Source organism: Rutidosis leptorrhynchoides, chromosome 2 (genome assembly GCF_046630445.1).
Source record: "Rutidosis leptorrhynchoides isolate AG116_Rl617_1_P2 chromosome 2, CSIRO_AGI_Rlap_v1, whole genome shotgun sequence".
NCBI classification, from domain to species: Eukaryota; Viridiplantae; Streptophyta; class Magnoliopsida; order Asterales; family Asteraceae; genus Rutidosis; species Rutidosis leptorrhynchoides.
Window position 1 is genome coordinate 173,568,781 of NC_092334.1, and position 11,066 is coordinate 173,579,846.

Consider the following 11,066-nt stretch of genomic DNA (forward strand, 5'->3'; position numbering starts at 1 on the left):
CTGTTTGATTCAATTTGTGAGTTATAACAAGATCAAACTGTATTGATCTTGTTAAAGAGTGAATCATTGTGTAATTGTGTAAACTGAATCATTCGTTTTCTTTGATTGGTTTGAATAACCTCTTGTGATTAGAGGTTTTATTCTTCTGTGATTGAAGGATTATATCTTGTGATTCTTCTATTGTTTGTTCATGGTATCAGAGCGACAATGTTGATTTCGTTCGATCTATTGATTAATTGATAACTAATTTTCAGATCTGGAAATTAGGGTTTCTGTTCTTCAATTGATTCTTTCAAGATTGGTTGAAAGTGTGACTGTTATTGCTTTGTTTAGGTTCGACAACGGCCTGTGAATTCTTTTGTTGGGTCAATTTTGTTAATCTGAAGCTGTTTGGTTGAAAACCCTAATTTTAAAAAATTAGGGTTTGTTCGTCTTTGTTCTTCCGCTGCTTTTCTTGTCTTCAAAGGGGAGTCTCGTGTTTATTCGTGCATTTTTTTACCCTAACTAGATCTCTACGCCCAACTCTTGATCTAGATCCTTTGAGATCTATGAAAACTTGATCAAGCGTAGATTGATCTTGATCATTTATTATGTAAATCATCTCTACAGGTTGCCTGGTTAGTAACCAGTCGATTGGGGTTTGTTTTCTTTTCTTACAGGTGTCTGAACTGTGGATTTGTTGCGGTTATTATGTGCTACTTGTTTAACTTTCTTGCTATATTGTTTTGTTTGAGTTTCTTGAATCTTGCTTGATTATTTGTTATCTGTTTGTGCTATCTTGATCTTATTTGTTATCTTCTTGTTACTGCAATCATGTCTGAAGATAGTTCTGTTAGTTCTGGTAGTATTACTAAGATTAGTAAGTTTGAATTTAATGATCCTCTGTATTTACATCCTAGTGATACATCTGGTGCTTCTTTAATTACACAATAGTTAAAAGGAACTGAAAATTATAATGTTTGGTCTTGTGCTATGAAACTTGCTTTACAAAAAAAAAACTTGGTTTTATTGATGGTACATGTGTCAGGTATGAATATCAGGATGATGAAGTGTTATTAGGTCAGTGGGATAGATGTAACTCTGTTGTTCTTAAATGGATTCTTATGTCTCTGTCTGAAGATGTTTACAATGGTCAAATTTTTTCAAAAACAGCCGAATCTGTTTGGAATGAGTTAAAAGAAACTTATGATAAGATAGATGCATCTGTTACCTTTAATCTAAATCAGAAAATTAATTCATGTAGTCAATCTGGTCAATCATTATCTGACTATTATCATAAGTTGAATGCTATGTGGAGACAATTTGATGATATGGTTAAAATTGATGATATTGTGTCCGCTAATAAATCTTTCCAAGAACATTGTCAATTTCTGAAACTTATGCAGTTTTTAATGGGTCGTGATGATGTTTATGTGCCTATTAGAAGTCAAATTCTTACTTCTGATCCTGTTTCATCTGTTAAAATTGCTTTTTCAATTATTTCTAGGGATGAGTCTCATAGATTGCATTCTGGTTCTAGTTCTAATGTCAATAAGATGCACTCATCTGCTTTTAATTCTAAAACAACTAATTTTGTTAATGGTAATAATAATTTTACTAATAACAAGAAAAAAATAATACAAAAATCCACCTTTGAAATGCACAAACTGTAACATGCTTGATCATACTATTGAAAGATGTTATGAACTAATTGGATATCCACCTGGTTATATTAAAAAACCTTTCAATCAAGGTGCTCCTAGGTTTAATAGTAGTAATTGTGTTACTGAAAAACATGATTCTTGTGCTACTAATGTTCAATTGACTAGTGATCAGATTATGAAGCTTCTTAATCTTGTTAATGAGAAACCTGTTTACAATCAAGTGGAGTCAAACATGTTAGGTAGTATTCAAAACAATAATGTGTTTTTTAATTCACAGTTTGATAAATTTTTCTGTTCAAATATTTTTCAAAATGATTCAAAAGGTTGGATTATTGACTCTGGTGCAAACCAACATATGGTTTCAAATTCTCAAAATTTAAATGAAGTTATTGATGTTTCAGATTTAAATTTAACTGTTAATCATCCTAATGGTACTGTTGCTAAAATTTTACAAATGGAAAATTTAAGACTGTCTGATAATATTGAACTGTATGATGTTTTAGTCATTCCTCAATACTCTGTTAGTTTACTGTATGTGAATAAAATGATTAAAGATAGCAATCTTGTTGTTAGTTTTGATGCAAATAAATATTATATTCAGGATTTAATTCAAAAAAGACTGATGGGGACTGTAACGTCCATGGATTTTCCAACGTATAATTATTAATATTTATTATTAATACTTGCGCTTTAATAAATGTGATTTTATACATTTTACTTGTTGCCGTATGTGACTTTTCATGGCCCGACTTGTCTTTGTGACACAAGCTTTTCACGAATAATATTTTGAATATTATTTACACTCATGATTAATTATTATTAATCATTTCTAACTAACTAGTGTAAGTAGTTAATTACTTGGGCTTTAATTATTTAATTGTTGCATACTTACTTGGACTTGGGTTTTTATTAATGGACTTGAACTTGGAAGCCCACCATACTTTCTTAATGGACTAGTTAGCCCATCATTAAGCTAGTGATTCATTAAGACTAAACTTAGGTTAATTAAGTTAATGAGGAGACAAGAATGTTTTCAAGCATGCAAGATCACTTTCCCATGAACTTGGCCTTATTACTCCTCCTAGCATTCTACATCTTTCCACACTTGAAAGTTACATTTTGACTTCCTCTTTTGGTCTAGAAACCGCCGGCATCCATATGGTGGGGAGGGAGAGTTCAAAATTTATTTTTGATACTTATATGCTAGCGTACAATCTCATTTCACACACAACACACTTGCACTCTCTTTTCTCTAGTTTTCTCTCTAGTTTGTAAGTATTATATCTTTTCTTTCTTCTCTTTTTCCTTTTAAAAACCGAATCCATCATCATCATTTACATACTTGTTGTTTGTTGTTGTTAAAGATCAAGTTATCTAGCTTGTATCTTCATGTAATCTTGTTACTTCCATCTTTATTTGATGAAGAACCAAGAACAAGGATCTAAGTTCTATAACTTATGTTTCTACAATTAAGACGTTATAAAGATCCAAAGCTCATAAGTTTTGAGATCTTACTTGTGTTCATGCTTTGTAGACTTAAGGTTTACTTTCCTAAGATCCAAACTTTGATTTGAATCTTCTTAAGGATGAAACAAACATGAAAATAATACTTGTAACTTTAGTTTATTTTCTTTCTTTTGTAAGTACTTTAAATTTGTGATGTTGTTACCTTGGTCAAGTATTACTAGTTAAACTTGATCTCATTATTCTTGAAATTAAAGATTAAACTTTGTAAGTTCAAGAACATGGAAGTTTAACTTTCTAGTTATAACTTCACACACTTATGTTGGATCTAAGTTTTTATAGCTTATGGTCTTCTAATTTTGTTTAAAACAAGAGCTTATAAGCTTACATACATATTACAAGATAAAAATCTAAGTTTCATGACTTATGGTTTCATTAAAGTGAAGATCCAAGTTCTATAACTTAGGGTTTAACTTAAGAACACTAAATCTAGACTTTTTAGTCTAGGATCTTTAAGATCTAACAAAGATCTAAGTTCTACAACTTAAGATCTTGTTTATTTAGTTTACTTTCAAGTTTATAGCTTAATAATATTATTAGAACTCATGTATGTGTCGGATCTAAGATCTTGATGTAACTTTGGTTCATCAACCTTCATACAACCCTTAATTGAGTTGTGCTACATATCTTAGACATGCACTAGTGTTATGATGGTCAAAACTTGGTAAAGATTATGCAAACACATCAACGAGTTGTACACTTGAAGCTATAAGCATCAAGGATGAGAACTGCGATGAGCATCAAGCAACAAGAACCCACCAGAGCACTTTGTTTACTGTTTTCTGGATCTGATAAGGCTACCTGGGCTACTAAAAAGTTTATTTCCAGTTAGTTAGGTTCGAGTAGATGATTTTCCGTTTAGGCCTCGTCTTAATCCGAGTTACGGTTTAGGATTTATGGCCTTCCGAAAGTCACTACACCCTTTTAATGTTGTGCTGAAATTTCTGACCTACTCGCACTTAAACCATCGCCACAGTCAAACGAAGATGAGTTTGGTTCTGGAAATTGGTCACCAACTAGGGGACTCATATACGGAGCTATTGCCACTGGTCTCACCTCATTTTAGTTTGTATAGAGGTCGTGGCGACTGAACGAAGTCAGCCTTTATTTCAAACTCTATTCTTGATTGAAACTTACTTTACCCTTTTTGATTAATGATGAATGATGATGATACTTAAGACCTAATTTACATACTTTTAAAACTTTGGGAACGATTTACTGACTTATTAATTTTTTACTTAGGTTGAGGACCTTTCGGACCAACTACTTGCTTACTTATCTCGTATCGACTTTTACTACTTTCCACTGTGAGTTATAGCATCCTTTTTTTACTTTAACTATTTTGGGAACTGAGAATACATGCGCGTTTTATGTTTTACATACTAGGCACGAGTACTTAAACTTATTATTTGTGTGGGTTATACAACGGCATAAACTTTCCCCTTAGCTCGGTAACGTTTAGTCATTGGTCTTTAAATCAGTGAATGCGAATCTTAGATATGGATCCATAGGGTTTGACATCCCCACTCGGGCTAGTAGCGCTAGCATTTAACGGGTGTTTAATACTTCGTAAACTTACGCACTCGCCAAGTGTACTTTTAGGGGGTGATATTACGTTAAGTTAGTTACCAAGTGCCCACGGTTGAACATATACTTTTCATACTGTTTGAAACACTGAAATCTCGTGGCCTACCTTACATTACTGTTATACTTAAACTATAGCTCACCAACATTCGTGTTGACGTTTTTAAGCATGTTTTCTCAGGTGCTTAGAGGTTTGGTTGCTTCCGATGTAGTTGTCATGCTGTATAGACTCCCGTTGCGTTTATTAGAGATGTCTTCGCATGAAACATTTATTTTGCATTCAAACTATGTTACTTTTGAAACGATGAATTTGTAACGACCTTTGGGTCACGTACTATTATTATTGCCTTCTATTCGTAGAAGCACACTATCAGTTGTAAAACTTTTAATGTTGGTTAAGACGTCACTCCGTTTTATGAATGAAAACTTATTTTAAAACAGCATATAGTGTTTGACCTTGTAATGATCCTGTTGTTGATGATCCGTACACGTTAATTTTGTACGGGGCGTCACAGGGACTGGTAGTGAATTTGATGGTCTTTACTTCTTTGATGATAATTTCAATGGTAAGATATTTAAGTCTAACATGATTTATTCAAATTTGTCTAAAAGTAAACTGTGGCATGAAAGACTTGAACATCTTGCATATCAAGCTTTGAATGAATTAAGTGATAAACTTGGTTTTAATAAAATTAATAACAATGCTGAACCTTGTAAAACTTGTCATAAATCTAAACAAACAAGAGATCTTTTTCCATTAAGTGATCATAAAACAAAAGGTTTAGGTGACTTAATACATCTTGACACATGGGGTCCTTATAAAGTTAAAAGTAAAGAGGGATTTAGATATTTTCTAACTGTTGTTGATGATTTTTCTAGGGCTTTCTGAACTTATTTGTTAAAAACCAAAGAAGAAGTATTTAGCTATTTTGAAATGTTTTACAATTTAATTTTAAATCAATTTGGTAAACTGTCAAAGTTATAAGAAGTGATAATGGAACAGAATTTTTAAACAATAAAATGAGTAGTTTTGTTAAAGATAAAGGTATTATACATCAAACTACATATGATGACCCGGAAAATTTTGACTTATTAAAACAAATTCTCTATATGATTTAATATTTTTGACATGATAAACAATGAATTTTGACAAGTTTTAAAACTTTTGAAAATGAGTTTTTATATAATGGTTGACCACCCTGTTTGTCCGACGATTCACGAACGTCATAACTTGTGATAATTATATAATTGTGTGTGTGTATATATATATATATATATACACGGAAACATGCGTATAATATTTATATATGAAATGGTAAAAATTTACTATTGAATGATGCAATTTCAAGTTAAAAGTTTTACGTATATGATGGTTTTATTTTTATGATGTAATTTTTTAAATTATAAGAAGAAACGCAGTTAAATGAAAGATGTACAAGATATAAAGCACAACATACAACAATGTAACTTAAATAGTTGAATCGAAATTAATTCATTTACTATTCATATGAATAGTAAATGAAACGAAATTAATTAATTTACTATTCACATGAAAGCGACATGATAGAAATTATTAATTATAAGTTACATAGAATACCCCTGAAATATTTAATAATTATAACTTTTTAATATTTTAAAAATTGTTCGATTGAATTAATTCCTCATGGAACAAATAGAGGAGAACACGGAGTTAAATAAAATGGGTGTCGACACATCAAAATAAGAAATGTGGCGGCTTTTATAATTTATCACGTTTGTATAATAATATAATAATAATAAAAATAAAAATATATAATTCATAAATCAACTCCGTGACTGAATTCAATTCAATTATGCAAGTGCACCAAATATAATAATTAGGTAGTGGCAAACATGAATCAACTTCAACACTATTTTTTTTTTCAAAGATCGATAGTGACTTTTATTTCACTATATATACGGAGTACTATATTCATGAATTCACAACATCGTCATCTTTTAAATTCACGAGCATCTTAACATACATATATCATCATTTCAATTTCATATTTCATTTTATTTTCTAAGTTCTAAACTAGTAGTTTGTGGTGTAATTTAATATTGTACGGGTGTTATAATTCAAGATTCTACCATTCCAAATCATTGTTCGTGAATCCAAGGCCAACCATACAATCATCCACTATCATTACGTCTACACAATTTGCCTACAATACTGAATCTCAATATTGAACAGTGAGTTTCATTTGGTCCCTTTTTAATTGCTTTTGGCAATATATTTTTGGGCTGAGAAAACATGCAATTTATTTTAAACGCATTGGACACAAGTACATACTTAATTCTACACTGAGTTAAACCGAAAATCCCTAGCTTTGGTAACTAGTAGCTGCCAGTACATAGGATGTGGACTGGTGGACGTGAATAACTGTATATGGATCCATAGGGTTTGACATCCCCGTCCGAGCTAGTAGCGCTAGCCTTTTAATGGACGTATGTTATTTGAGTTTATGACACGTTGGTTTGCGTGTATTAAAACAACAAAGGTTATTATTATTATAGCGTTAAGTTTAGTTACCAGGGTGCTCTGTTACGTAGAATCTATTGACAAACTGTTGATAAACGTTTTGGATGAAACAACTGAAATCTTGTGGTCCACCTTTATATACAGATTATGTGCAATATTAAAACTATGAACTCATCAACCTTTGTGTTGACACTTTCAAGCATGTTTATTCTCAGGTTCCTAGAAGTCTTATGCTGTTTGCTTATACGTTATACAAGCTATGTGCATGGAGTCATACATGTTTTATTCGAGAAAACTTTGCATTCACAAAATCATCACCATGTATCTTATTTTATTGTCAACGGATGTATTATTATAAACTATTATTTACGGTGATTGTCTATATGTAGAAATTATCAGATGTCAAAAACCTTAGAATTAGATATTCATTTATGGTGTGCCTTTTCAAAAGAATGCAATGTTTACAAAACATATCATGTAGAGGTCAAAACCACACTATGAAATCAATGAATAACGTACCGCGTCAATAGCGATTTTGACGGGTCGTTACACCACATGTACTTATACCCCACAACAGAATGGCATAGCTGAAAGGAAACATAGGCATCTTCTTAATGTGGCTAGGTCCCTTATGTTTCAGGGGGGATTACCTCTGTATTTGTGGTCTGAATGTATTCTAACTGCTACTTATTTGATTAACAGGCTTCCTTCTTCTGTTTTGTCTGGCAAGTGTCCCTATGAATTGATTTATGGAAAATGTCCTAATCTCTCCCACTTAAGAATTTTTGGTTGTCTTTGTTTTGCTACTATTTTAAATAATCATGACAAGTTTTCCAGTAGAGCTTTAAAATGTGTTTTCATTGGGTATTCTAATTTTTAAAAAGGTTACAAGTTATTCTGTTTAGATGACAAAAGTTTTATTTTTTCAAAGGATGTAAAATTTTATGAAAACATTTTTCCTTTCAAACTAGATTTTGTTTTTAAAACTGATTTTGCAAAAGAAAATGTTAATTATCGAAATTTCTTTGATTGTTTTGAAGATTCTTCTTTTAATCTAAACCAAAAAAAAATTTTAAATGTTATTGAGTCAACTGAGTCTGAAAGTCCCAATGATGAAGGGAGAGGCAGTACTAAGGATGATGGCAATCATGCCTTACTTTATGGCTCAATTGAGTCACAAAGTGATGGTGTAGCTGCAACATCTAATGATGAAAGTATTGAGACACAAACTGTCCCTGAGGGCAATTTAACTGATAATGTTTTTAATTGTACACCTCAGTTAAGAAGGTCAAGTAGAGAAACAAAAATTCCTGTTAAATTCAAAGATTATGTGCTTAACAATAATGTTAAGTACAGTATCAATGATTACTTGAACTATTCTAAACTAGGGTCTGAAAATTACTGTTTTGTAACAAGTTTAACCAAAGGACATGAACCAAAGTCATTCAAAGAGGCTTGTATAGATCAAAACTGTGTTAATACCATGAATGATGAAATGGAGGCTTTAAATAGAAATAATACTTGGATATTAACTGAGTTACCTAAAGATAGAAAGCCTATTGGTTCTAAGTGGGTATACAGAATCAAGTACAAGTCAACTGGTGAAATAGATAGGTATAAAGCTAGGTTAGTAGCTAAATGTTTTAATCAAAGAGAAGGAATTGACTTTGATGAAACTTTTTCTCCCGTTGTTAAAATGGTTACTGTTAGACTTATCTTATCTATTGCTTGTAAAAATAACTAGTCATTATATCAAATTGACATTAATAATGCTTTTCTTTATGGTGATTTGACTGAAGATGTTTATATGACTTTTCCTGAAGGTTATTTTGATAAAAATGATACTAGAGTGTGCAAACTTGTTAAATCTTTGTATGGTCTTAAACAAGCTCCTAGAAAATGGAATGAAAAATTTTGTGATGTTATGTTTGAATATGGATTTAAACAAAGTGTAAATGATTATTCCTTATTTGTTAAGACTGATGGTATTAACGGTGTGTATTTACTTGTTTATGTTGATGATATTATCATTACTGGAAGTTCTGAAGCTATTGTTGAGGAATGTAAAGTTTTTCTTAAATCTAATTTTAAAATTAAAGATTTAGGTAAACTTAAATATTTTCTTGGTTTAGAACTTGTTGAAAATGATGATTTTTTTTGTTCTTTGTCAAAGAAAATATTGTTTAGAGGTTTTAGCTGAATTTGGTGTGCTTGCTAGTAAACCTGCTGCGACTCCTTTAGAATCTGGTGTTGTTTTTTCTAATAAAGATGATTTTTCTGGCTCAGATTTCTTACTTGAAAATATAAGTGAATATAAGAAGTTAGTTGGTAAATTGATCTATATAGCTTTAACTAAACCTGATATAGCTTATTCTGTGCATTGTTTGAGTCAATATATGCATGCTCCTTTGAATTCTCACATGAAGGCTGCTTTAAGAGTTTTAAGATATTTGAAAGGATCACCAGGTAAAGGAATTACTATTAAGAAGTTTAGTGATTTAACATTATCTGGATTTGTTGACTCTGATTATGCAAAAAGTAATATGTTAAGAAAATCTGTTACTGGTTTTTGCATCTACTTTGGTGGTAATTTAGTATCTTGAAAAAGTAAAAAGCTGTCAACTGTTTCAAGGTCTTCAGCAGAGATTGAATACAGAGCACTTGCTTCTATTTCATGTGTAATAATTTGGACTTTAAAAGTTTTAAAAGATTTAGAAGTTAAAGTTGATATACCTGTTAAAATTCTTTGTGACAGTAAGTCAGCTTTACAAATTGCTAAAAATGCTGTGTTTCATGAAAGAACTAAACATTTTGAAGTTGATTTGCATTTTGTTAGAGAAAAAATTAGTTCAGGAATTTTGGAAACACACTTGATTTCTTCTTCAGAGAATGTATATGATATATTTACTAAAGGGTTGAATGGGACACAACATAATATGTTGTGTGATCAACTTACACTTCTCAATATATTTTGAAATGTTTAGATTAAGGGGGGATATTGAATTATATAAAGTAATCTAAACATTTGTTCTTTATTTTGTTATTTTGTATTTATTTCTGGGTTAAGAATGTGCAGGGGCTAAAGTTGTCATTTCTGGAACTGAAGTTGTGTGGCTAAACTGTAAAAAAAAAAGATGGATGTACTAGGAATGAAGACTTGAAGGGCTTTTCTGCAAATTAATTTATCTATATATAATTTATTTTCTTTTATAATTTATTCATTCAGTTTCATATTTCTGTAATTTTGGGCGATTTGTCTCTCAAATTAGGGTTTGCTGTTTGATTCAATTTGTGAGTTATAACAAGATCAAACTGTATTGATCTTGTTAAAGAGTGAATCATTGTGTAATTGTGTAAACTGAATCATTCATTTTCTTTGATTGGTTTGAATAACCTCTTGTGATTAGAGGTTTTATCCTTCTGTGATTGAAGGATTATATCTTGTGATTCTTCTATTGTTTGTTCAAAAGTGGACAATTAATTTATAACATTCTAAAAGAAAATACCGAAAAATAAATTTAGGATGGATTAAGTCTACGTTTTTTCATTTTAATCGATCAAAATAGATATCTATAGGTATATAAGAAATTTTCTAAACATGGATTAAAGTTACTAAAAAAACTAAAACATTCTGGCTAGTTAGAGTTGACTCTTTGATCGAGACCAAGTGTGATCGATCATAAAATCATGACTTTTTATGATATGTAGCTAAATGGCGATTATGGCTTTCCCACTAAGTAGACGGGAGGTCAAGATTTCGAATCCACTAAGTATCAACAAATCTCTTATAGCTACAGAGGTTCATCATGTACGAC

The 11,066-nt window shown here is 30.9% G+C and overlaps 1 protein-coding gene across 1 annotated transcript; it reads left to right on the plus strand.

The window, feature by feature from the left end:
* The first annotated feature begins 813 nt into the window (after positions 1 to 813).
* LOC139888437 (uncharacterized) lies at positions 814 to 10,534 on the plus strand. Its single transcript, XM_071871445.1, has 10 exons — positions 814 to 884; positions 1,028 to 1,581; positions 1,733 to 1,882; positions 1,967 to 2,163; positions 7,892 to 7,976; positions 8,292 to 8,981; positions 9,075 to 9,356; positions 9,439 to 9,837; positions 9,952 to 10,142; positions 10,478 to 10,534. Exons 1-10 carry the CDS (start codon positions 814 to 816, stop codon positions 10,532 to 10,534), a joined length of 2,676 nt encoding a protein of 891 aa, XP_071727546.1.
* The last annotated feature ends 532 nt before the right edge of the window (positions 10,535 to 11,066 follow it).

Coding starts and splice junctions, on each gene's coding strand:
- LOC139888437 (XM_071871445.1), top strand. CDS start 814: ATGTCTGAAGATAGTTCTGTTAGTTCTGGTAGTATTACTAAGATTAGT. Junction 885..1,027: donor TTTGAATTTAATGATCCTCT/GTATTTACATCC, acceptor TACATGTGTCAG/GTATGAATATCAGGATGATG. Junction 10,143..10,477: donor TGATTTCTTCTTCAGAGAAT/GTATATGATATA, acceptor TTATTCATTCAG/TTTCATATTTCTGTAATTTT.